The sequence below is a fragment of the Camelus bactrianus genome, chromosome 11, assembly GCF_048773025.1.
Source record: "Camelus bactrianus isolate YW-2024 breed Bactrian camel chromosome 11, ASM4877302v1, whole genome shotgun sequence".
NCBI lineage: Eukaryota > Metazoa > Chordata > Mammalia > Artiodactyla > Camelidae > Camelus > Camelus bactrianus.
Window position 1 is genome coordinate 50,176,932 of NC_133549.1, and position 25,458 is coordinate 50,202,389.

A 25,458-nucleotide genomic window follows, 5' to 3' on the forward strand; every position below is an offset into this window, starting at 1 on the left:
TTGAAGGAGCCTCATTTTTCCTTCCAGGCTGTTAGGTGCTGGTCAGCAGAGGCTGGCTACATCCTCAACTGGTATCAAGTGGGCTCCTTTAATTCTAAGCCTGCAGTGTCTGACTGAAACATTATTTCTTAACAGAAGACATTTGTATATATGAGTTATTTCCTAGAACTTCTTTTTCTTTTCCATTTTTGTAATTATGGACTCAGTTTGCTAGAGAGTGAATCCTAAACACTTCTTTAAAAAATGATGTGTTTCTCAGACCTCATTATGACAGTGCTTCAGCATGAGGGGTCCATGGGAAGCTTGTCCTGAACCCTTACACCTTCAAGATGCAGTCCAGGGAGCGAGGCAGAATCCAAGTAGATGAGCTTTAGTCCTGCTGGAAATTACAGAACGCTTTCAAGTTCAGTCAGGGAGCAAAGAGCTTGGAGAAGCTAGCGACAACCTCAGCAGAGAGGTAGTAAGAGAGGAAAATTCTGTCCACACAAATTAGTTAAAAGAGGTTACAGAGAAAGCTAAAAGGGGGTTACAAGATTTACATAAGAGAATGAAGCACCCATTGGAAATACCATTAATGTTTAAGTCAGTAGGAAAGACATATACATGTCTTACAGAATAAAGAAATGCAAAATCAAACTAAACCAAAGGGGAAGTCAGCTGCAACCTTAGTATGTATTGCAGACTTCCGTCTCCAACAGGAGAATTAGCTAATTCTTAAAACTCCTGGGAGGTTGGCCCCAAAGTCAAGTCTAGAATAAAGTATCTAATTCTTGTTATAACAGTTACAAGAATAGCTCACTGTGCTTCTCAGCAGAGTAGGAAGAATTTCCCTGAATATATATAGGCTCAGACCTTGGATCTTACCCCCTCATCTTGGCCACAAAGATCCTGAACTGTTCAGAGGACAATTTGCTCTGGCTGGTTGAATTCTTTCTTTCACAGGTATGTTTGAGTGTTTTAATTCTGGAAAAGTTTAGCTCTTTGCTGTGATTGTGTTAAGTTCAGAAAAAATGTGTGACTATTTGGTATTATATTTGGTATATAAAATGTTTACAATGTTTAAGAGATTTGACAAATTAGCGTGTTTTTGACCAAGTGGCCTGGTAATCCATTTAAAATGTGTAATAGAGTAACTGATTTTAGACTCATGATTTTAAAATTGAATATTATAAAATAATTTGGCTACATTTGTAAATGGTATTAGAATGTTTAAGACAACTTAATGTTTATTATATTAGTAAGTTTAGTTTATTAGATTTACAAGACTGTTTGGCTGGGAAAGTATTACTTATTAGGCTCAGAACTGAAGCACTGAGGGGAGGGTATAGCTCAGTGGAGAGCACATGCTTAGCATGCACAGTGTCCTGGGTTCAATCCCCAGCACCTCCATTAAAAAAAAAAAAGAATTGAAGTGCTCATAAAGAAAATTCAAATATAGTAATACTATAAATATAGCATAAATCTTTAAGATAATTTAATTAACTAGGATGTAAATGGGACTGATTCTTCAGAGTTTAGCTTTTTCAATTTGAATTGTTTAAACTTTACTCGAAGATGCCCTTGAAAATGATTATGAGCCCATTTATGCACATAAAATAATATAGCTTATAAATTGAGCTTAATTTATTATTTTAATTAGTTTATTCAAACAAAACCATTAAGGAATAGTAAACAAACATATCTGTGCTTAAAGATAGCAGTAGTCCATAGTGACAGTTTTAAAGATGATTTTTCACGAAGGTCAAGTCCTATGCAGACATACGTGGTTTTAAGACGCGAGTTTGGTTGCATCTAGCCTTTCTCAGTAGCCACTGAAAAACAGATTTCAGTTAGGAAATGTCCTACACACAATACTCCATTTTGAACCCCAAGTCCTTCCTGCCCATGTGAGACCTTTCCTTCCCCCTCAACTTTGCTTCCTTCTTTCCTCTTGTTACCACTGGCAGAGTAGATATGACTCAGAAACCGGTTCCTCCAGGCTGTAACATTAGATGATACACCGCTGGGGTCATTCATTACGTAGTACACTAATGCCCTTGTTTCATTGGGTTGGGTTCTCTGGAAGGTACGTGGCTGTCTGGGTTGCTGGAGGAGCACTCCCAGGTGTGGAAAGAAAGGACTTGCCACCGACCTGAGCTTCTAGCGAACTTTCTCTCGGCTGGGAAGGATTTTGATGTTAATTGGAGACGATTCAAGAAGCTGTTGAGGTGGAAAAAGTCTGTGAAGGACCAGCATGGGAATCCTATACTCTGAGGTATGTAACTGCTCTCGAAATAAGATTCCAAAGGTGTTAAAAATTGCTCATGTCTTTCAAATGGAATTTCCTATCCCTGTTAGTATGTCTCCTTTTCTTCCGTCTAACGTTCTGTAAGAATATTAAGTCAAAACAAAGTCCTGCATGTTAATCTTTTTGATATTTTTAATATTTGAAGGCAAATTATTTTGCAATCCCAGAACTTCAGCTAGATGTAAGCAGATAGAGATATCACATATATGTCGTGATGTTCAGATGTTTGCGAGGGTAACTGGATCTCAAAGAATGAAGTTCATGAAAATGGAGTTAATGGAGTTGTGTTTTCTGATGTCAAATCTCCAGAGGACAAGTGTAAATTGTCCTCAACTGGATTTTCTAAACAGACAAAAGATAGACTGATTCTTTTATGGAACCACATGTACAGAGTAACATCTTTCAGCTTGATATTTGAAAAGAAATTCACCTCTAGCAATTACTAATAAAGACCATCCCTGTACAGAAGAGGGATAAAAACTGAATATGGTTTTGATAGTTTGAATTTTTTCTTTTCACAGCTGATGGAAACAGAAATGCTTTTTCCAGTATTGAGAGTAACCTATTATAATCAAATGGATTTTTAATCATGTTTCAAAGGAGGCAAGAGAGTAGTATTTAAACAGGAGTCCAAGAGATGTAATGACATTGTTATTCACTATTTACTCCCTCTCCTCCTTAACACAAATAACCGGTCAGTCTGCATTTCATTACAGATGCTCAACAGAACCTCTTTGGGTGGTTCTTCTAATGTTAAAGGCAATGTCTCTGTATTTGCAGTTATGTCTAATGCTAGGGTGTGTGTGTGTGTGTGTGTGTGTGTGTGTGTGTGTACGCCTTCCTGTAGTCAACTTGCTCTTTGATTAGCTTGTAATTCTAGGTATGTTTTGCTCAGTGACTTTGGGCTGGTGAAGAACTCACATATATGAAAATGTCAACACATGTTATGTTCTAAAACACTGCTCTGGCTTTTCTTAAACCTTGGATTGCCTAAGTGCCAGGGAGAGGAACTTACTAAAAATGCAGTTTCAAGGGCCCCCACTCCAGAAAGTCAGTTTCACTCAGTCTGGGTAGGGTCCAAAAACCTGGTTTTTAGAGGTGATTCTGATGTAGGTGATCAGCTTGCTACCCATGAGACAGAAACACTGCTCCAGGCTAGTGCTTTTCAAATTTTAATGTGCATACAGATCACCACCCAAAGATTTTCTTCAAATGCAGTTTATTATTCTGTAATCTGGGCAGGGTCTAAGATTATGCATATCATCTCCTGGAGAAGCCATCTGTCTAGGACCACGCTGTGAGAAGCCAGACTGTCATCTAGGCCCTGGGAATAATTACTTCAAATAGTCTCTGCATGAACAGTATAATTGTTTGTTGTTGGGGTGTTGATTTGGCAAGTAGTTGAATTAAGGCAAGGTAAGTCGTGTTGAATTATAATTCAATAAGCCAGTCAATAATTACAATATATCAATGAGAATATCCCCAGAAGTGGGATGACTGTTTCACTTTTCAGATATATGGAAGACAAAGCAATGTGGGACTTGCTATGATATTTAAAAACAAACACAAACACACACATATACACGTACCCTTAGAAAACCCTCACTTACCTAGAAACGCAGAGGTAATCATTCAAAGGATATAATTCATATTGAATCAAAGACAGTCTATGATTGTTGCCAGGCAACTCAGTATCCCAAGTGGAGGAAGACTCTAGGCCCTTCCACTTGACTCTGCTCACTTGTCCACTTCACGCTTGCATCAGCAGTAAACACCTCGAAAGTCTTAGTCACCTCCATAAAAAAGATGATTGTCCACCTGCATGGGAAATAATTTCTCAGTCTGCAGAAATCTCTCTTGATATCAACTTCCTTTTTTCTTAGGTAAAAGTAGCCACCACTGAGCATACGTAAAAAGTAGTTTGACTAGGCAGGTTTGTGCAAGGCATGAGGCTTTGATCTCCCAGAGTGAAAACTGCAGTGAAGATGCTGTTTTGGGGATGGAAGAGTCTGGGTGTGTTTATGATGCTGTCTCGTTACTCTCCAGTCACCCTGAAACCAGGAGCTCTGCTTGCCTGGTGTGAGTGGTGAGCTCTGTGGCAGAGATTTTCTGGTTTGGTTGCTGGGTTTAGACACTTCTCATTTTCAGCTGATGAATTTGATGGTGTCCCAGGGCAGTGGATGCTAGAGCTACACTCTGGATGCTGCCAGAGGTTTTAAAGATCCTCAGTATCCCCATATATCAACTTCTCGATACCTGGACTAACACTGTGCTAATAAATGGCCAGGATTAGGACAATGTGACTTCAGCAATGGATGAAAAAATGCTGAAGAAAGATGGGCTCTTTTAGTTTATTTTTTTTTTCCTTTCTTTTTTTGGCGAGAGTTGGAGGTAATTAGGTTTATCTATTTAATTACTTCTTTAATGAAGGTACTGGGGATTGAACCCAGGGCCTCATACATACTAGGCACACACTCTACCACTTGAGCTATACCCTACCCCCCAGATGGGTCCTTTTAGATTGGAAGAAAGCTTAAGTTGCATTTGGGAGTTACATGTGAATGGATTGGGAAAAAAAAGCTTAGTCCCACTCTCTGATATTCTGATGCAGACGGTCTGTGGTGGGACCCTCTGTGAGACTCTCCTATCTATAATTTTAAAGAGGTTAAGAAGCTCTGGAGTATTGTCTCAAATATGTAAACATAACCTACTCATCTGTCACGCACCAGTCTCTCATTTGTCCTGTATCAGTCGCTGGCATTTCCCAGGTATGAAGAACATGAACCACTAAGTAAGAACAGAGCCAAAGCCAGTGTCCTGCCCGACTTCCTGGTCTGGCACTGCCTTGAAGCATCTCTTTCTGTTTAAATTTTCAATCAAGTTCTACTTCCCACTTTGAGTGTGGCATGCTTCTCTAGACTGGGGACATAAATTTTATCATTTTTCCTTAGAGCTGTAGGGGAGGAAAAAAATTCCTTTTCCCTTTATTCATCTTAGGTTCATTGTAAATTAGACTGACAGTGGAAAGATAGCAAGAGAAAAACTCATGGAAGTATATTAACACATGTGTCGAGCACATACAGGGTAGTATCCAGCGAAAAGTAACTCAAAGAGATAGTTGGAACTTGAGCTCTCATAGCACCTCTTTATTTTTCTTAAATTTTTCTGTATTTGTTTTTAATGGAGGTACAGGGTATTGAACCTGGGACCTTGTGCATGCTAAGCCCACACTCTACCCTCCTCCCCTCTTACAGCATCTTAACGAAAAGAGCAATAAATGTTTAGAGGAGTGGCAAGACAAAGGAAAAGGACTTTGGATTTCTAAGGCAGCACATTGTGGGAAGGCAAATATGTAGGGGAGCTAATGGAAGATAAGGGCCAGTTAGTAAATTTTATTATGTAGATTACTTTGGTCCCTTCTCTGGGCTGCCAAGGGTAACTTTTGTCATTCCTGGAGGAGAGGGAGGAGGGGAACACCTTCAGGAATTTATGTCCTGCGTTTAGCTAAATAGGAGGAAGTCAGAGAATGTTCTTGTTATCATTTTCTTCTCAATTGCCTTTAGACCAAAATAATTGTTAAGCTAAGAAGTGTATTTTGGGTTGCATATTCTGCTACCCTTTGGATCCTTGCATTGCTAACAGTTATGCCATTATATAGAGAGAGCACATATATATTTACTGAGGTATAATTGACATAACATTATATTAGTTTCAGGTGTACAAAATAGTGGGTCAATATTTGTATATATTGCAAAACGGTCACCACAATAAGCCCAGTGAACATCTGTCACCATACATAGTTATCTTTTGATGATAACTTTCAAGATCTGCTCTCCTGGCTGCTTTCAAACATGCAATACAGTATTATTAACTATAGTCCCCATGCTGTGCATTACATCCCAATGACTTATTCATTTTATACCGAGAAATTTATACCTTTTGATTCTCTTCACTCGCTTTGCACACCTCCCACCCTCTGCCCCCTGCCCCAGGCAACCACCATCTCTTCTCTCTAAACCTGTGCTCATTTTTCCTTTGTTTTTTTTTTTCTTGTTATTGTTATTCAGATTCTACATATAAGTGAGAGCATATGGCATTTATCTTTTTCTGACTTATTTCACTCAGGATAATGCCCTTATGGTCCAGCTGCATTGTTGCAAATGGCAAAATTTCATTCTTTTTATGGCTGAATAATGCTCCATTATAAATATATACCACCTCTTTATCCATTCATCCATCAATGGACATTTAGGTTGTTTCTAATATATTTTTAAGAACACAGGAGAGAATGAGGGAACATCCCAGAGTTGGACCTCATGTCTGCAGTAGAAGAAGTGCTTAGAACTCAGGGAGAGAACCTAGCTTGGGGTAATCACCCTCAGCTATGTAAGCCCGACTTTTCAACAGGGCTGATTCATTTGAACCCTTGTTGCTTGTATTTGTTCATACCATTTACAATAAAAACAAACATTCAGTTAGGGCTTATTATGTGCCTGGCTGTGCTCTAAACATTTTATGTGTGTTAACTCATGTGATACTCACCATAACTATATGAGAGAGACACCATCATTATCCTTATCTTACAAATGAAAAAAACTGAGGCAAAGTTTCCGTAACTTGCCCAGAGTTAGGCAGCTAAAAAGTGCTTGCTGGCTACAGACCTGTGTTTGTACCTTCAGGGAAATCCTGCTTACGTCCCTGATGGACATGCTACGTTCCTTTCACCCCGCTCCTCCGCAGAGATGTCACACACACTCCACGAGCAAGTTAGTCTGAACCACGCTGCCCTTCTGCCAGTATTCTTCCCCACTGGGATACACTATTGCCCTTTGCCCTTAGTTAAAAGAATAGGATAAATTAGATCCAGGTTCTGATGAAGTACATCCTACTCCCACCAGAAGAGAAGTGTTTCACTGCAAAGTTAGAATTAGAATTACCAAAATTAGAAAGAAGATGTTTAAGGACTTAAAAGAGCTCAGGAATTTGTGCCTAGGAGACTTGTAGAATCTTCAGACTCCTGACCTGTCAGCTGGGGAAACAGGCTCTAAGAGGAATATCGTATTAAAACGATGCAGCCCTTTAAAACTTGGGAAGGTCTAATGTTAAGATTATCTATGAACAGAGATGCACACACACACACACACACACACACACATATACACACACACTCTTAATATTACTCCTTTGGGAATGGACCTGTTTTCAGAGAGGCAGATGTTACTGTAGAGAAGAGCACGTGGTTTACAGAAGAAGGGATGGTATTAAAATATTCAGCGTCCGGAGAAAGCAGTGTAGGCTGAGCAGGGCTTATGGGAGAACTGGCACCCTTGAGGAGAGCTCCAGGGAGACAGGAATAGAGCTGTAAATAATGGGAAGGCTTTTGGACTGGAAGAAAACCTGGAATTCAGTCCCCATTGGGCCAGGAACTTGGGGCAGATAGGAGAAATCATTTAACCTCTCCAGGCCACAGTTTTGATATCTGTAAAACAAGAGGGCTGGGCTGGGTTCAGCACTAAATATTGTGTCATTCCATAACAAGGGAGAAGGAAAGGCAAAGGCAATTGGAAGAAAAAAGCCTCCCTCACAATCTTACCGGCTCGCTCTGTCTACGTTGTTTGTATGTTTGAACCCCTAGCAAAATTTTGGCAGTGTAGATTTAATAAGAGCACCAAAGGGCTTCCACCCCAATTGGTTTCTTGATTCTTTCCTTGTACATTTTAAGGATTTGACAAATGATAACGTGGTACTAAATCACGTTTCAAAAAGAAAATGATCGTGTCAGTTTATGAACAGAAACTGGCACTAAACATTTGTAAATATTTATTCATTCATTCACTCATCCTTTTATTTAATCAACAACTTTTATTGATCACATACTACATTCCAGGCACAGGCTAGCTCCTGGTATACAGTGATAAATAAATAAAGGGGATCTTGACCTCTTGGAGCTACTTATGTGAAATGAATATACAAGTTAAAATAATTATGAATAGTGAAAACAGGAATCAAGGCAGCTACCGGATAAAGAGAGCGTATACAAGAGGGGAGTATGTATGTCTTTAGATTTGACCTGAAAGGCTCCTCTGAGATAGTGACATTCGAGCTGAGGTCTGAGGAATACGGATCTAGTCTTGAGAAGCTTGGGGAGAGTGTCGCAGACAGGGGATGTGCTGTGGGGGGCCTGAGGCATGGGAAGCTGGGCGTGTTGGAATAACTGAGCGGTGAGAGCAGTTCATCTAAGAGCAGGTAATAAGGAAGTTTATTGTCCAGTCAGAATTTAGAGAATAATAAAACTGACTAAAGGTTGATTTGCTTTTTTCCATCACCGTGCTCCAGTGATTTTTAAATAATGTCAGTTTAACACGGTCCTCCCACCCTTGGGCAGCCATTGTTTGACAGAAGTCTGGGAGCCTGGGAGGCAATGAGAGTGACCCTACTGCTTCCTTTCGGCCCTGCGTTTACCTCAGGTGGTCGGAGGTAGTAGGGAGAGTTCAGGGCTTCCAATTGGCTAGGTCCAGCACCTAGAACCCAGCCTTCCTCTGCCCTCGCTCCTCATGATTGGAGGCAAAGGCCTTCTCGCCCACTCCTGGTCCTCCTCATCACTGACCTCAGAGCTTCTCAGGTCTGAAGTGTGGCAATGAGGCTCCTTTAGTTTCCTGACAGTGAGGACAACAGCACATTCTCAAGAAGACTTTGTTGGAGAAAGAATAGAAAACAGATGAATGTGTGCCTTGCCTTGATTTCCCCTTCACTGCTACTACTCCTTATAATCCAGCCACACCGGGCCTCTCAGAGGTGACATGTGGGCTGATACACAATTTGACCTAGAAGAAAGCCAGACATATAGCTAACGAGCCAGTGCAAAGACCCCGAAGACAGAAATAAACATGGGGAGATCGCCATTCTAAGTGAAGTTAAGCCAGAAAGAGAAAGAAAAATACCACATGATATCACTCATATGTGGAATCTAAAAGAAAACACAAGCGGGAAGGGTATAGCTCAGTGGTAGAGCACAGGCTTAGCATGCAAGAGGTCCTGGGTTCAATCCCCAGTACCTCCATTAAAAAAAATAAATAAACCTAGTTACCTGCCCCCTGCAAAAAGTACCTCCAATAAGAATAAATAAACCTAATTTCCCCCCTCCAAAAATAAAAAATAAAAGACACAAACAAACTTATTTACAAAACAGAAACAGTCTCACAGACATAGAAAATAAACTTATGGTTACCACAGTGGGAAGGGAATGGGAAGGGATAAACAGGGAGTTAGAGATTTGCAGATACTTACTACTATATATAAAATAGATAAACAACAAGGACCTACTGTACAGCACAGGGAACTATATTCAATTTCTTATAGTAATTTATAATGAAAAAGAATATGAAAAGGAATATATGTGTATATGTTTATGTATGACTGAAACACTATGCTGTACACCAGGAATCAACACAACACTGTAAACTGACTATACTTTAATAAAAAAAAATTAAAAGAAAGAAGAAATGAACATGGCATTCTCCAGAAAGAGCTAGACTGTCGTGAGCAAAGACGAGGGTAATAGATGAGACTGGAGAGAAGAGTGCACCTGTGCGCTCGATTGATCTTGTGCCTTAGTTTTTCAGATTGTGCAGAGCACAGCCCTAGGGAGCATCATTCACAGTTTAATCCATGTGGATTTGTGTTTGCTGTTGGTGAACATTCCTTCTCTTCAATCTCCTCGCTGTCTTCCTCTGCATCTTCACTGAAGTCTCATGTTAGTCTCCACTTCAGTCTATTTTCTTCCTTGTTCACCATTGTTGCTTTATGCCCATGACTGTTTCTTCCTTGAAGTCTTATGTCCCTTTATCTTTTCACTGCTGCCCAGCATCCTCCAGCATCACTTCCACCTTCCTTGATTACTGAAGCACAGCTTCCCTTTCTTTCTGTTCTCTGAGGTCATCCTCGGTGACCTCAGTATCCACAAGCCTTTAGTCTCTTCTGTTGGCCTCTGTCTTTAGTTCAAATCAGCCACCCAGCAAGACCACTCATGACTTCTCATCCTGGACAAAGTTCTACCATGACATTTAGAATTTGCTACCTCTAGCTCCTATCATAACTTCTTAGCCAGTCGCATTTCCCACTGGATCACAAGTACTGATCCTTTTTCATGTTTCTGTCTGCTTCTCTCTCTCTTTCCATCAAGTCCTTTAGTCTCCACTTGGTTTACATACGTTGCCCAGTCAACCCCAATCCCACGGTGAACTACTCTCCTTTCACACCCCTTGCCTGACACGTGTTTCCTAATCTTTGCTCTTTGTCCCCTTGACTGTCTCCACCCTTGACGGTAGGTTTGCTGAAGAACATCATGAACTCCTATTGCAGTCTCAGCCACTGCAGCGCCTTATCGTGTTTCCTCCACCTGATGCTTTAAGCGGTTTCATATTTTTGTTCGTCTCCTGTGGCACTTTTCATTGTAGCTCTCCCAGACCTTCCCCACCAGGCGCAAGAGCCTCTTCCACCTCTGTTTCAATCCAGTCTCCTATGCCATTGCTGGGGAAGAAGAAATTTCCCTCTACCCTTCTAGGTTCTTCTGGCTGGTCTATGAATTAAACTGACATGAGGCAGATTAACCAGAGAAAATCAAACAAAAATTCAGTACCATGTAAACACAGAAAAGACCCAGGAAAATGGAGTAAACTGACAACATGGCTGAAACCCTCGCCTTAAATACCATCTTCAGCTAAAGACAAAGAGGATGTTGGGGGTAGTGGTTTGGGACTTCAAAGGGAAGGAAGGCATTTCATATAAAGATGGAAAAGCAAATATTTGGTAATTAAATGTTTGCTGGGCCGTGCAGAGACAATGGGACACAGAGTGGACTCTGATCTCGAGGCTCTGCCGAGTTTCCCCTCTGTTCTTTGTGGCCATCTCTGGTGATAGCTCTGTTCCAGAAAAGACCCTTTTATCTCAATTCTTTAGGCAGCTAAGGGGGAGGTAAAAAGAAAGACTTTCTGAGTCTTCAGTTTCTTAAAAATAATCAGGCTAAATTAATCCTCATGCCAAAGAGACACATTTTTGGGTGGCAAATTTTGCTCCTCTACATCATTAGCACACTCCCATTATATTTAAATATAATTACTGTTTACTGAGTTACCTATGCTTATCAGTTTACTTATGATAAATACATATTAGCATAGAGGATGAAGATCCAAATCTCAGGCTTTCTGGCCAAAAAAAGTCAGCTAATGTAAAGTTCTCTCTGTCCCAAATAGTTATCTTTCCTCCCTTGCTTTGGCCTCAGAACCACATTGTCATTCTGTTTGGCAAGGTAATACTTCCACATTTGTTCTCTATCCTATCATTCATTCTCTTTCAGTAATTATTTGTTTATTGTTTTAAATTGAAGTATAGTCAGATACAACGTGTCCATTTCTGGTGTACAGCAGAATGTCCCACTCACACATATGCACACATATTTTTGTTTTCATACTCTTTTTCATTATAGGTTATTACAAGGTATTGAATATAGTTCCCTGTGCTATACAGAAGAAGTTTGTTTTTTTAATCTATTATATGTATAGTAATTAATATTTGCACATCTCGAACTCCGAGTTTATCCCTTCCCACTTCCTTTCCCCCTGGTAACTGTAAGTTTGTTTTCTATGTCTGTGAGTCTCTTTCAGTAATTATTTATCCTTCCATAACCCCCTCTGCCAGTCTTCAGTGGCTTCCTTTTTTTTTTTTTTTTCCTTAATAAGTAACTGTAAGGGTAGCTTACATGAATCGGTGAACTATGAGTCGTTCTCGAGCTGGGCGCTTCATCTATATGGTCACGTTTAATCCTTCCTGTAACCTCATGAAGAGGATGTGCATCTTAAATGGAGAAAGACACTGAACACAAATTGTTTAAACAGCATATCCAAATAACACAACTGCCTCATGGCGAAGTTGAGATTGGAACCCAGGAAGTTTGCCTCCAGCTCCCGTACTTACAACCACTTGATGTCACCACTTTGCCTCCCGATGTGCAGAACCTTGGCTGGACCTGGGATTGAGAAGGCACTCCAAGGCACTTTGGACTCTTGCAGGAAGACTGCCCACCTTTTCCTTCCCTCTTTATAGTTAACTCTCAGTAAAGACTTCGAGCAGCCCAAGCAGGAGCTGTACGTGACGTCCTGTGGGAATGCGGGCCCAGCGTTGTCAAGTCTTTCAATTTTTTTAAGAGAAGCTGGAAAACCAGATTACTACATGACAAATTCCAGTCTTTTTAATGTTGTAATTTAAAATTTTAAGAAAAGAAAAATGAACAGTTTGTATATGATGTCTGAGTCAGGAAGATACTTTGCTTTTTAGCAGAAAAATTAACACTATAGCCACCTGTTTTCAATTCTGCACAGAAGCCCGTCAGTTCCCAAGTGCTAGTCTGTAAGCTGTAGTGATCAGTGGCAAATTTTCACTGGTGTATGCTGAAATTAAGGGGAAATAAAAGCAGTGTTGGACATAGAAAACAAACTCTGGTTACCAAAGGGGAAAAAGCAAGGAGGGATAAATTAGGAGTTTGGGATTAATAGATACACATTATTATATATAAAATATATAACAACAGGACCTACTGTATAGCACAGGGAACAATATTCAATATCTTGTAATAATATGTCATAGGAAAGAATCTGAAAACATGGGTATGTATATGCATAACTGAATCATTTTGCTTTAAACCTGAACCTAACATGTAAATCACCTGCACTTCAATGAAAAACAAAATTTAAAAAAACTGGAACAGTTTTTTTCACACAGCTAAATCTGTGTAGCGTAACGGACTGTTTTTTCCCTCTGGCTGTGCCGACTTGTCTGATGTCCGTGCTTTTATGACCCTGAGCTGCTCCCTGGTGGAGACTGAGTTTATAACAGCGTAGAATCCTTTCAGTGGCTTGTATGTCTCATGTAACAAATCGTTTGTATGTGATGTCTAATTAAAAATCAGACATCACAATTTAATTTAACTTTCTAAGTTTTAAATAAATTCCCTCCTTTGCATTTGGGCCATATCTTTTTTCTGGTTTCTCCTACAACCTCTCTGACCACTACTTCTTTATCTCCTGGCAAATATTGCTAATTAATTTAATTAATACTTAATAAGCAGAAATAATAACTTCCATAAGTTGAGCATCATTCATGTGATAGGCATTGTAAGCACTTTTTTTACACTGTCTAATTAAAATAAATCTGAAAATACTTAGTGTTTGCCCATTATGTGCCCAGTGCTGAGTTATAAGCTGGAAATATGGTGGTGAATGGAATGAGGTGGTCTTTATCCACATGGAATTTATAGCCTGAATTTCAGTGCCTTCCCTCACTCACTGTGGTCTCAGCCCCTCCTGATTCACACTAGCCTGAAACACACAATTATAATTAATTAAGAAAAGAGTTATAGTTGCACCAGTTGCTCTGAAGGAATGCTGGAGTCAGGAAAGACTCAGATAAAATGAAAATTAAGTTATGATACGAAGGATGAGTTAGCAGTTAGCTAGGTGAAGAGAGAGGTGAAAAAGTGTTTTGTTTTGTTTGTTTTGTTTTGTTTTTGTAGAGGGAGCAGTAAGGGCTGAGGCCCAGATGGAAGAAACTAACCACAGGATATTGAAAAAAGGAGAGAAGTCCAGTGGGAGAGCAGAGATGTTAAGGCAGGCAAGATGAGGTCTGCTCAGGTCTTGCTGTTAAACTCCCATGGTACTTTGAGAAGCTCCTTATAGTGCCTTCTAAAATAAAAAAGCATCTAATTGCAGTTAATTACCTGTTACGTTATTTGTCTAAAATAGGTGCCAAGTACACTGTACAGAGTTCCTTGAACAAGGGACCACACATCTTTGTTCCTGTCTCCTAGTGTTGCCCTAAACTCTGGTATGCTGATTTTATCTTGAGTAAAAACCTGCTTTTCTGACAGGCATCATCTATCTGTGAACCCAATGCACAATTCCCTTACTGAGTCGAATCTACGATATTGCTTCCATCTATTCACTCATTTGTCCATTCCATGAATTTTTCTGTCTACCAAGCAACTTAGGAAATCGTAAGAGGTTCCTGGTGGACTTTTGCTTGTTCTAGACTTAAGGCTAGACATAATTGAGATCCCATGTCTCATCTACAAAGCAGTATATTACAAACTGGAAACACTGAATTATAAAGTATTAGATGATTTTTCTTAGTGTGGTTTAACAAAACCTGCTTTTCTTTTCCTCTCCGCAGCCCATCTGCCAGGCGGCCTATCAGAATGACTTGGGTCAAGTGTGGCGGTGGATAAAGGAAGACAGCAACTGTATCAATGTTCAAGATGGCTTTAACGGAGACACCCCCCTGATCTGTGCTTGCAGGCGAGGGCACCTGAGAATCATTTCCTTCCTCCTAAGAAGAAATGCTGATGTGAATCTCAAAAACCAGGTGAGGCCGTGACCGGGGTACTTCTTTCCTCTCAGCAATGGAGGCAGCAAATGTCATTTTCTCTTTGTTTTTTCTTTTTCATTGAGGTATAGTTGATTTACAATGCTGTGTTTCTAGTGTACAGCATAGTGATTCAGTCATACATGTATATATATGTGTGTGTGTGTGTGTGTGTATATATATATATATATATTCTTTTTTATTACAAGGTAATGAACATCGTTCCCTGTGCTATATAGTAGGTCCTTGTTTTTTATTTTATATATAGTAGTGTGTATCTAAACTCCTAATTTATCCCTCCCCCCTTTCCCCTTTGGTGACCATAAGTTCGTTTTCTATGTCTGAGTCTCCTTCTGTTTTGTAAATAAGTTCATTTGCATCATTTTTTAGTTTCCACATACAAGTGATATCATATATTTGTCTTTGTCTGACTGACTGCACTGAGTATGATGATCTCTAGATCCATCTATGTTGCTGCAAATGGCATTATTTCATTCTTCTTAATTTTCTTATTGTTTGCAGCTCCTAATACTTTTTTTTTTTTTTTGCCTTACTTTAGAGAGACTGATATATATTGAGGCCATATTATCAGTTTAAGAAGCAAAATAAAACGTAATTCAATGAGCAGGCATATTTTGTGGGTTTTGTTGTTATGTCCTTGTATTTCTGAAAAAAATTTTAAAAAAGGAACGATTCACTCAGTTGTCTGGATAGAGCTTCTTCCTTTTTTCCCTCCTCCTCCTCCCTGTGCTTTTTCTTGCCCCTCCTCTCCTCCTGTTTCTCTTCCTCACTGTTACAGAAGTAATGGGAAAGATTTCCTAGGAAAAAAGTATTAACCCGGTGGTGTTATTTCATTAGTTAGATTTTTACCTACTATGTTAATGTTCTGATCTCCAGAAAATCCTATAATTTGCTTACAGAATGAAAGCATTTCAGTGAGTAATTTGCCAGGAACAAATATGCTCATGAAGCCAGACAGAAAGGCATAAAGGATATACTTAAAGATGCATTATTAGCTGACTTGGGGTCTTGAGGATTAAGGAAGAGCGAGACACGTTGTGTACTGCTGAGAATATCCATTCAGAACCTGCCCAGAAATCTAGAGTCTGTATCACAGTAAAGGCAACATCTGAAGTACACTGAGCAAATATAAAAAGTCACTTTTTGTGATGGCTATGAACACCCTGTACGCACTCAAGTACGTTCAATGAGGAAAGACAGCCTGTAGGTCCCACTTGCCCCTTCCAGATCAGCTTAGAGAGCAGCTCAGTTGGAGTAATAATGTATCATCAGAAAATGGATCACTTCTGGCCTTTTTTGTTTGTGCTTCCTATTTCTTGTGTCGTGGGATTTAAAAGCAAATCATGGCAGTGCTGACTCTAACTGATGTACAGCTTAGTGGCGGGACATGATTGCCCCAGCACACAGCTGAGGAACCAGGTGGGTGGTGCTGTGGTGGGAGGGGGTGGCAAAGACAGAGGTCTCTGCATTCACACCCTCTCTGGAGACTGGGCACTAGGAAGCTGAGGGAGGGAGACGTCTGTGAACACAGGGATGGGGTTGACGAGGCACTCTTGTCTCCGTTTTGCAGACAATCTGAGCCAGCCTGCTCATGGAAGTAAGGACAGGACTTTAGCGGATACTTTAGTAGAGATTTTATCAAAAGCAGCATTGGATTTGCGATTTTCTATTTTTAAAATAGTTTTAAAGGTTTTAAAATGTTTAATCGTCTCCATTTTTCCCAAATACTAATTTTTGCACATTAATAACTTGAACCGTACCTTTTCATTTCTTAAATCTATGAGTCATCTTCCAAAGCACTAAAGAAATCAAGACCTTAAAAACAAACAGAAAGCTCCATTACTGGTACAGATGCATGTGCCAAATAGAGGATGGATTTCATGGAAACCAAATTAAATTAAAATATAAAGATACCTTTGTTTTATTTTGTTTGTTTGTCTGTTTTTTGGTCTGTCAAATTGACCAGGATTAAAACAGAAAATCAAGTGTTGATCAGGAAGGAAACTTATTTTATTTTATTATTTTAAAAAATTATTTATATTTTGGGGAGGTAATTAGATATTTATTTATTTAAATGAAGGGACTTAGGAACTAGGGATTAAACCCAGAACCTCTTGCATGCTAGGCACACAAGCTACACTCTCCTTCTCCCTGCCTCCCCACCAGGCCTTCACAGGAAGGAAGTCTGAATCATTATTATTTTACTGGACAAATTAGCATCACAATAGGGAAAGCATTAATGCCTTTTATGCCAGGAATTATAATTTTCAAAACTGATGCTAAGGACAAATTTAGAAATGTTGACAAAGCTTTGTGAATGAGGATGTTCAAGCAGTGTTATTTATGAAAATGAAAAGTTAAAAACTTGAAATGTTCAACAGGTAGGGTATGGCTAAATAAATCAGAATAACTCCATTCAATGATAAGCCATGCAGCCATTAGTTACATATTTAAAAATATTAAATGGCATCAGAAAATGCACATATTCTAAATATTAACTTAAAGAAAGCAGATATGATTTTGCATGTGTAGTATGACATTTTGCATGTAGTATGACCCTATATTTTAAAATTCCACATATATGCATGACTGGATGAAAATAAGCAAAATAGCAATAATTAACCCTGGGCTGTTTGATATGGGTGATTTTAAATTCTATCATTATACTCCTGTCGGCTTACAGAATTTTTACAGAGAGCATATATACCTTGGTATTAGAAAAACAAAAATACTCTTATTTAAGAACAGTGGAAATGTTCTCTGTTCTCTCTGACTCTCCCCCTCTCCTCGCATTCCACTCACCATGGCCTCTTTTGTATCATACTTATTTGTGCAACTTCCTGTCTACTGCTGTTTGATTATGAGGCCCTGAGGCTTTATAAGCCCCACAATTCCTAAAAGCGTTAATTCTATCACCTGATAAATAATTCACATATTTAAAGAATTAAATTGAGTCATTTCCATTCTTCCGGCACTGCCTGTGTGCATGTAGGAACATGGAAAAATTGTCATGTGGTTAAATTTTCCCATAAACAAACTACAAAATGAATAATTATGGTTATGAATTTAACCATAGATGATTAAAGAGTAACTATAGCTTTTCATACTGAATTCAGTCCTCTGTTTTTATCCCAATGTGTTTTTTCCCCCAAACTAAGATGAGTTTGAGAATCCATCTTTTGATGATTTGTAAAATGTACATTTCACCTGTTGTCTTTCTGTGCCAACTTTTTCTTTAGACTTTTCTGGGTTCAATGCCCTGGTCAATGGAAATTTGGGTTTATTAATTCGACATACTCCACAGAAAGAGGTGCCGTGGGGACCACAAGAAGAAAAAGCACCGAATAAATTTTTGATATGGTAATCCAAAAATATGCAATTTGAAGTGTCATATTTTATTGATAAAAGTCCTTTTCTTAATTTTCAGAAGCAGAGAACCTGCTTGCATTATGCCGTGAAGAAAAGATTTACCTTCTTTGATTATCTACTCATTATCCTCTTAATGCCTGTCCTGCTTATTGGCTATTTCCTCATGGTGAGTACAACACTGGCGAAAGCAAAAGGTAAATGGGTAGGAGATCACAGCATGACTCAGTAAGTTTTGCCAAGTTGGTGAGATGCAAAGAAACAGTAAAATAAGCTCTGGGTTTGTAGTCTGTAAATGACATTGCCAACACACAGGCAATGCTGTGATTGAAGTAAAGAAGAAAGATAAATTAATTAGTGGTAAAATAATCTGTGCAACGTTTTATTTAGAAAAATAAATTTACCTATATTAAGAATCATCTGAAGGAAAAGCAAAAAATCCTGAATATTAAAAAATATTCTTAAAAAATCAGGGATGGTGATGGCTCAGTGGCAGAGTGCAGGCTTAGCATGGACAAGGTCCTGGGTTCAGTCCCCAGTACCTCCATTAAAATAAAATAAAATAAAATAATTTTAAAAAATCCCTTTCATACTGTTTCTTTTCTCTCTCTCTCTCTTCCTTTTTTTTGTAAAAAGACTTTAAGTTTTGTACATATCTTTCTAAGTTTCTGATTTTTAAGGACCCACCCTAGTGTAAGTGAAAAAAACAGATCTCAGGAACTTTGCATCCAGAAGCTGGCAAACATGGGAGATCTTTGTAGAGAATTTGAAGCCCACCTTTCACCTGGGTAGATTTATTCATGCTTAAAGGAATCTTTGACATGCAGTCATTTGCTTACATACAGAAAGATATCAGTGGTATAGGAATGCATATTAGTCATATTAGTAGAAGACGAAGCTTAAGTTGTTTTTGTTTTTTCAAATAGAGTGACAGGTTTGCAGTGACTCATTCCCTTTTTCCCATCTGGCTCCTCTCGTGGTCAGTTCCGCCTCTGAGAGATGACTCAACAGATGTGTAATTTCCTCCAGTTAAATGACCCTTCTCGCTGTTGCTAATAGGTCGTGGGTGTTAGTTATACCTGTTCATATAAGCTTCAGAACAGTCTGCCAGTAAGTAATGTTATTATCTCCTCAGGTAATTAAATGTTATAGACGTTGAAGAACGATAATTAAGTATGATAACATTGATTTTGATGCTTGGATTTAGGAGAGAAAAATTATAATTTATTGATAAACACATAATCTGTTTATACCCTTGAAAAAGTTCTTTAAATACTCTTGTTTTAGTACAGAGCATTTGAATATTTGTAGTTTTGGGGTAGGGAGTTCTGTTGTTCATTTCCAAACCTTTTTAGAGATTATGAAGAAGAAAATTACAACTGTGATTAGCAAAGCTGATTCAGAATTTGTTGACACACAGCCTTGGTCTCTAAGTCCAGTGTTTAAAGCTCGAGACCTAGGCAAAAATGCTCATTGTAATGAGTAACTCAACTCTGATTGCACATGTATCCTATTTATTCAGGGGGCCTGAAATTGTCAGTTTGTGACACGCAAGGGATAAGTGACATGAGAGGGGAAGGGACCAGAAAGGATTGTGTTATATCAGAGGAGGATAGGGAGAAAGGAGGTTTAGACGTTGTCACAGGAGGAAACACAAAGAGAGAAGACAACTGAGTGGAGCTTCCTAAATGGTAAAGGGGCTGAACCCCAGGACATGCCTACCTGAGCAGGGACAGCTGTGCTCCCTCAACAATGGGGTGGTGGAGGGGAAGCTCAAGTGTCCTATGGTCAGAATCTCAGGGACGAGGCAGGAAAAATGGACTTCTGCGGAGCCTAGTTAATTCCACTCACTTGTTCAATCATTCAACACATATTTATTTTAGACCTACTATGTGCCATACACTGTGTTAGGGATACAATGATGAACAAAACAGGTGTAGTCCGTGTCCTCGTGAGACTTAGAGGGTGGTGAAAATGAGTCATTAATCAAATAATGACAGAAACACATGTGAAATTACCACGAGGTAGGTGGTACAGAGAGGTGCTCAGGGTTGGGAGAGCCCAGAACAGGGATTTCGCCTGGCCAGGTAGATCGGGAAGGCTCCTGGAGGAAGAGGGGCTTTGAATGAGCTATTAAAGATGAATTTACCAGGCAGAGAAGAGAGAAAAGAGGCTTCTAGAGAGAAGAAACATTCAGTTTAACTCTTCTATGGCAGGAGGGAGGCTGGTGGGAATGAAAGACTAACAAAGACCAGTGTGGCTGGAGCACGGTGAGCTGGGGGTGGGGCTGTAAGTGGAGGCTGAAATACATGGGGCCTTGTTGGCCAGGCTGAAGACTTTGCTTTTGCCCCCGAAGCAGTGGGATGTTATAGAGGGAAAAACAGGTCACTGGACCCCATCCTCAGTAGAATTTGACGGGTCTAGGGTGGGGCCCAGGTTTTGCATTTCTAAGTTCCCAGGTGCTGACGCTGCTACCCCAGGTCCACATTCTGACAACCATAGCTTCATCTAATCGATACTTGAGGGTGGTGAGGACATGGGGCAGAGTTTAAGAAAGATGCACAGACGCATAGGGGTGTTGGGATGAAAAAGAAACCCACTGATTAGAATAGTCCAGGCATAGGTGGAGACAGTGTTTGTAAATAAACCTCTCCTGTGCTTGTGCTTGCTGGTTGGAACAGGTGTCAAAGACAAAGCAGAATGAGGTTCTTGTACGAATGCTGCTTAATGCTGGTGCCGAAGTTAACGCTGCAGACTGTGTAAGTTTTTATTTTTAATCTTTTGAAATGACATTCAAAAGTATCATACTTGTGATGTATGAAGTTGCTAGCTTTGTTTTCCAAGACACTTGTGCTTCACTTTCTCCTTCCTTCTTTCCTCCCTCCCTCCCTCCCTTTCTTTCTTTCCACTGCTGGTCAGGTGACCTCAAGAATGTTTATATACTGCCACTAAACTCATAAGAATAACATCTTTATGGAATATATAACATCTTAATTAATTATTGAAGTATAGTCAGTTTACAATGTTGTGTCAATTTCTGGTGTGCAGCATAATAGTTCAGTCATGCATATACATACATATATTCGTTTCATATTCTTTTTCATTATAGGTTACTATGAGATATTGCATATAGTTCCTGGTGTTATACAGTATAAACTTGTCATTTATTGATTTTATATATAATAGTATCTGTAAATCTTGAACTTCCAATTTATCCCTTCCCAGCTCTCTTCCATCTGGTAACTGTGAGTTTGTTCTCTATGTCTGTGAGTCTGTTTCTGTTTTGTAAATAAGTTCATTTGTGTCTTTTTTTAAGATGACACATAAGAGTGATATCATATGGTATTTTTCTTCCTCTTTCTGGCTCACTTCACTTAGAATGACAATCTCCAGGTCCATTCATGTTGTAGCAAATGGCATTATTTTGTTCTTTTTTATGGCTGAGTAGTATTCATTGTATGTGTGTGTGTGTGTGTATATATGTATATGTATATACATCACAACTTCTTTATCCAGTCATCTGTTGATGAACATTTACATTGTTTCCATGTCTTGGCTATTATAAATTGTGCTGCTATGAACACTGGGGTGCATGTATCTTTTCAAATTAGATGAATATAGGACATTTTAAAAAGAACTTCTCCACCACTGGAGAGCAGTTAAGAAAAATGTAGGCTCTGATTACAAAATTTCATCCTCAGTAGTTAAGCTGGTGTCAGAAGGCCTGTGTGTGAACTTAGGCTACTTTATACCTATGTGAGTTTTGGCGAATTTTAAACTTGACTCTCAGTTCCTCATCTATAAAATGAGGATATCACTAGCATGCACTCACAGGGCACTTCATGTAAAGCACTGAGCAAAATCTCTGGCACATAGTAAGTGCTCAATGAATGCTAACAGCGGCTTCTGCTGCCAAGATCCCAATGCACAGGTGACAAGGTCCCCATCTGTAAACTAAGGAAAGATAAGGACAAAGATCATCGAGAAATCCACATGACAGTAAGAGCAGTGGCAACAGGGCAGCATCAGCTAAATTCTTCCTGTTTATAAATATAAGGTCTTGTTTTCACCTTTTACCCCACATCCTTGCACCCATCTTCCTCTCTTGAATGATCACAAAGGGATCAAGAATTTCATTGCGGGAAATTTTATTTGCTTATATTGGCGAAATGAAAATTCGTATTCCCAGTTCTTTATTGAAAAAGCAGACAAGTTGAAATTTGATTCTAAGAAAACCAATATTCTGTGATCCCTGATTTGTTGTGTACCTGTATGTGTGTGTGTGTGTGTGTGCATTACCACTGTTCTGTGATAGAGCAAATGTCCCCATCCTATTTCTATGAATTATTTACATCAGTTTAGTTTTGGTTATATAGACATCATCGTTTAAATGGAGGTAGCTCTGTGTGTGTGTGTGTGTGTGTGTGTGCGCGCGCGCGTGCCCGCGTGAGAAAGAGTACACAAAAAACAAGGACCTACTATAGAGCACAGGGAACTATATTCAATTTCTTGTAATAACATATAATGGAAAAGAATATGAAGAGAAAATATAACTATGTATGTACATGTATACCTGAATCATTTTGCTGTACACCTGAAACATTGCAAGTCAAACACATTCCAATAAAAAAAGTTTTTAAAAAGAGAATATGTTTATGAAATGTACGTTTTTCCTTCTTTCCTCCCTTCCTTCCTTTCTTTCTTTCTTTCTTTTTTTGAGTAAAAGTAGATTTATTTAGAGAGATACACACTGCATAGAGTGTAAGGCAAGAGAACGGCAAGGAAAGAGGTGTGGGAATTGGGTGCTCAGGTTAAAGTAAAAGTGGACACACACTCCATAGACAGAGTGCGGGCCGTCTCCAAAGAGGAGGGAGTGAAAAAGGCCGCTAGGCATGATGTTGCCAGTTCTTATGGGCTCTTTAGCTTCACATGCCTACAGGTGGGACCCTTCCAACTACCCTGGGGAAGAGGCTGGGATTCCCAGGAATCAGGCCACCGCCCGTTCTTGGTCTTTTGAGGCTAGCCTTGGGATTGTCATGGGGCCTGTGGGCAAGTTATTTATCACACTGTTACAATGATTTTTGGATTAATTTGGATGAACTGCATCATCATTTCCTTAGATAACCTTGACATATATTAAGTAAGATGTTTTTAAAAACTAAGTAAAAGGTTTGTTGAAGGTATTTCTTGGTCTTTTTATTTAAATTCAAAAGGTTTAAAACTTTGCCTGAGACCAAAATTTCTCTAGAGTTTTTCCTAGTTATCCATGTCTATGTCCATATCTAGATAGAGAATTAATTCCTGTGCACACACAGGGACACATGCATGCACACACAGACACCCTTTTTCCCCCACTATTTTTCAAAAACTATCTGAATATTAAGATCCATTTTCCAACTCCAAGTAATGCAGTATATTCTATTTTTAGGTAATTAGACTCTTCATTTCACATGGAAAAATGCAGAGCCAGATCTGTATTTATCATGTTATCACTTAGTAAAAATAAGTGATTGCAGCATTATTTCCTATGATCTTAGAAGAATTTCTGAGGAATAAAATCCAGAGTTAATTCTGTTAATCTTGAGAGGCAAGGATATTATTTTTCCACTTCTTGAAAGGCAAAATTTGGGGCACAAATACCCCAGCTGTAAATTTCTTTTGACCAGGAGTTGGTGTTTTAAATTAGACCCACAGAGGAGATCCACTCTTGTACAATACACAGTGTAAGCTACAACAAAGCGAGCACAGGGGACAGCTGTGTGGAACGGCACTGATCACACAGTTGCACGTAGTTGGTGTGCAGACTTTTTGCTTAGCTGTACACTACAGAACGTGGACAGTGCTTGCTAAAGAAGCCACACGCGATGATGTGCAAGGATGAGCTGCAGTGTCGGTCCCCTGTGTTTCAGTACGGCTGCACGGCGCTGCACTACGCCTGTGAAATGAAAAACCAGACTCTCATCCCTCTGCTCCTGGAAGCCCATGCAGACCCCACGATAAAGAATAAGGTAAGGATCTGTGGACCGTGGTCTGAGGTCCTTCCAGCAGCATAACCTTCTAACGTCCGCGTTGGGCTGAAGTAAATTAAGTGCCTCTGATGTTGTTAACCGCAAAAGTAATTGTCCTCCTTAAGAAATTAAGTTACCCTATTACTGCTAGAACTGAATGACATTTAAAGCCCTTGCGAAGCCTGTGGGTCAAACAGTCTAAATTGTTTACTAGACCTTCTGCACTGACATCTGACTTTACTGGAGATAGATAACTGTCATTTCTTTCTTTTCTCAGCACGGTGAGAGTTCCCTGGATATTGCTCGGAGATTAAAATTTTCCCAGATTGAACTGATGCTAAGGAAAGCATTGTAGTCTTTGTGGCCTCTTATGAAGAAGCAGAAAAAGTTAAAGAACTGGATTCCGTCTCCATCTTGAAGTACCGGTCTGTGGACCACTCGACCTGAAGGCCACCATGTTGTGGGGATAATGATGGTTGCCATGGGTGACGATTTTGAAGAGCTTTGTGTTTATAATGTTTACCACAGTCGTGGTCTTTTCAGGGGAAACGCTAATGCTGTTGGATTCTTCACTTCACTCAAGAAAAGGTGATGTTTCAAACTCAGTCTCTCCTAAAGGAGGGGATTGGTGTTATCCACGTTCTCTCTTTCCAGCTGTGTCGCTGTTATAAAGATGCTGTCCCATCCATTTTCTGCCCCAGGAGGCAAGCGGTTCCTCTCAGGCCCCTTTGTGTAGTAAGAGGAAGAATCAGAGCACAGATATTTGTATAGAGTGGTGCATGTATGAGTCAGGGCTTAGAGACTCATATGTAAATATTCCTTTGGTGAAACAACTTAAACAAAATCGTCCATTGGTTGTCCCCACAGAAATTTACAAATGCTACCAGCCAGGACTCTGTTTTTCTTTCCAGAGAGCTGGTGTACCAAGCATACCTCGAGGTATTTTGCTATTGATTTACAAATAAGAGCTCTCTTGGTTTTGTACAAGATTGTGCAACTATCAAGTTGTTGTTTCAAAACTATCTTTGCAATTCTCTTGTGAATGTGAGGCAGTTACTTATCTTGTTTGTACTGTTATTTTTTATTGATAAAATTAAAAATATTACTGTGAATGTTTTGGATAATGGATTTCTTTATAAGAAATAGAAATATATGATGGGGTGGTGTCTGGATGATATGTAAAGAGGAGAGATTGTGAATATCAAAATATCTGTCTTAAGTCCTTTGTCAGGGAGACAGAGGAAATAAACACATTTAAAAATGACTGGATTCTGCAAAGCAAGACTGAATCTTCAATATCTTTAGACATGGACTAAGCTGCTCTATGTGTGGTAAGATATACAGTCTAAGAATGAGAGATTT

The 25,458-nt window shown here is 39.3% G+C and overlaps 1 protein-coding gene across 2 annotated transcripts; it reads left to right on the forward strand.

Moving 5' to 3' along the window:
• Nucleotides 1–791: 791 nt before the first annotated feature.
• On the forward strand, nt 792–25,208 carry ANKRD22 (ankyrin repeat domain 22). 2 transcript variants are annotated; one of them, XM_010971249.3, is made up of 7 exons: nt 792–942; nt 2,066–2,254; nt 14,510–14,701; nt 18,150–18,257; nt 20,770–20,847; nt 23,998–24,096; nt 24,374–25,208. In XM_010971249.3, exons 2-7 carry the CDS (start codon nt 2,234–2,236, stop codon nt 24,449–24,451), a joined length of 576 nt encoding a protein of 191 aa, XP_010969551.1. In that variant the 5' UTR covers nt 792–942; nt 2,066–2,233; the 3' UTR covers nt 24,452–25,208. The 2 variants fall into 2 exon arrangements, with proteins under 2 accessions (XP_010969551.1, XP_045363417.1); XM_045507461.2 differs by lacking the exon at nt 792–942 and having other exon boundaries at nt 2,028–2,254.
• The last annotated feature ends 250 nt before the right edge of the window (nt 25,209–25,458 follow it).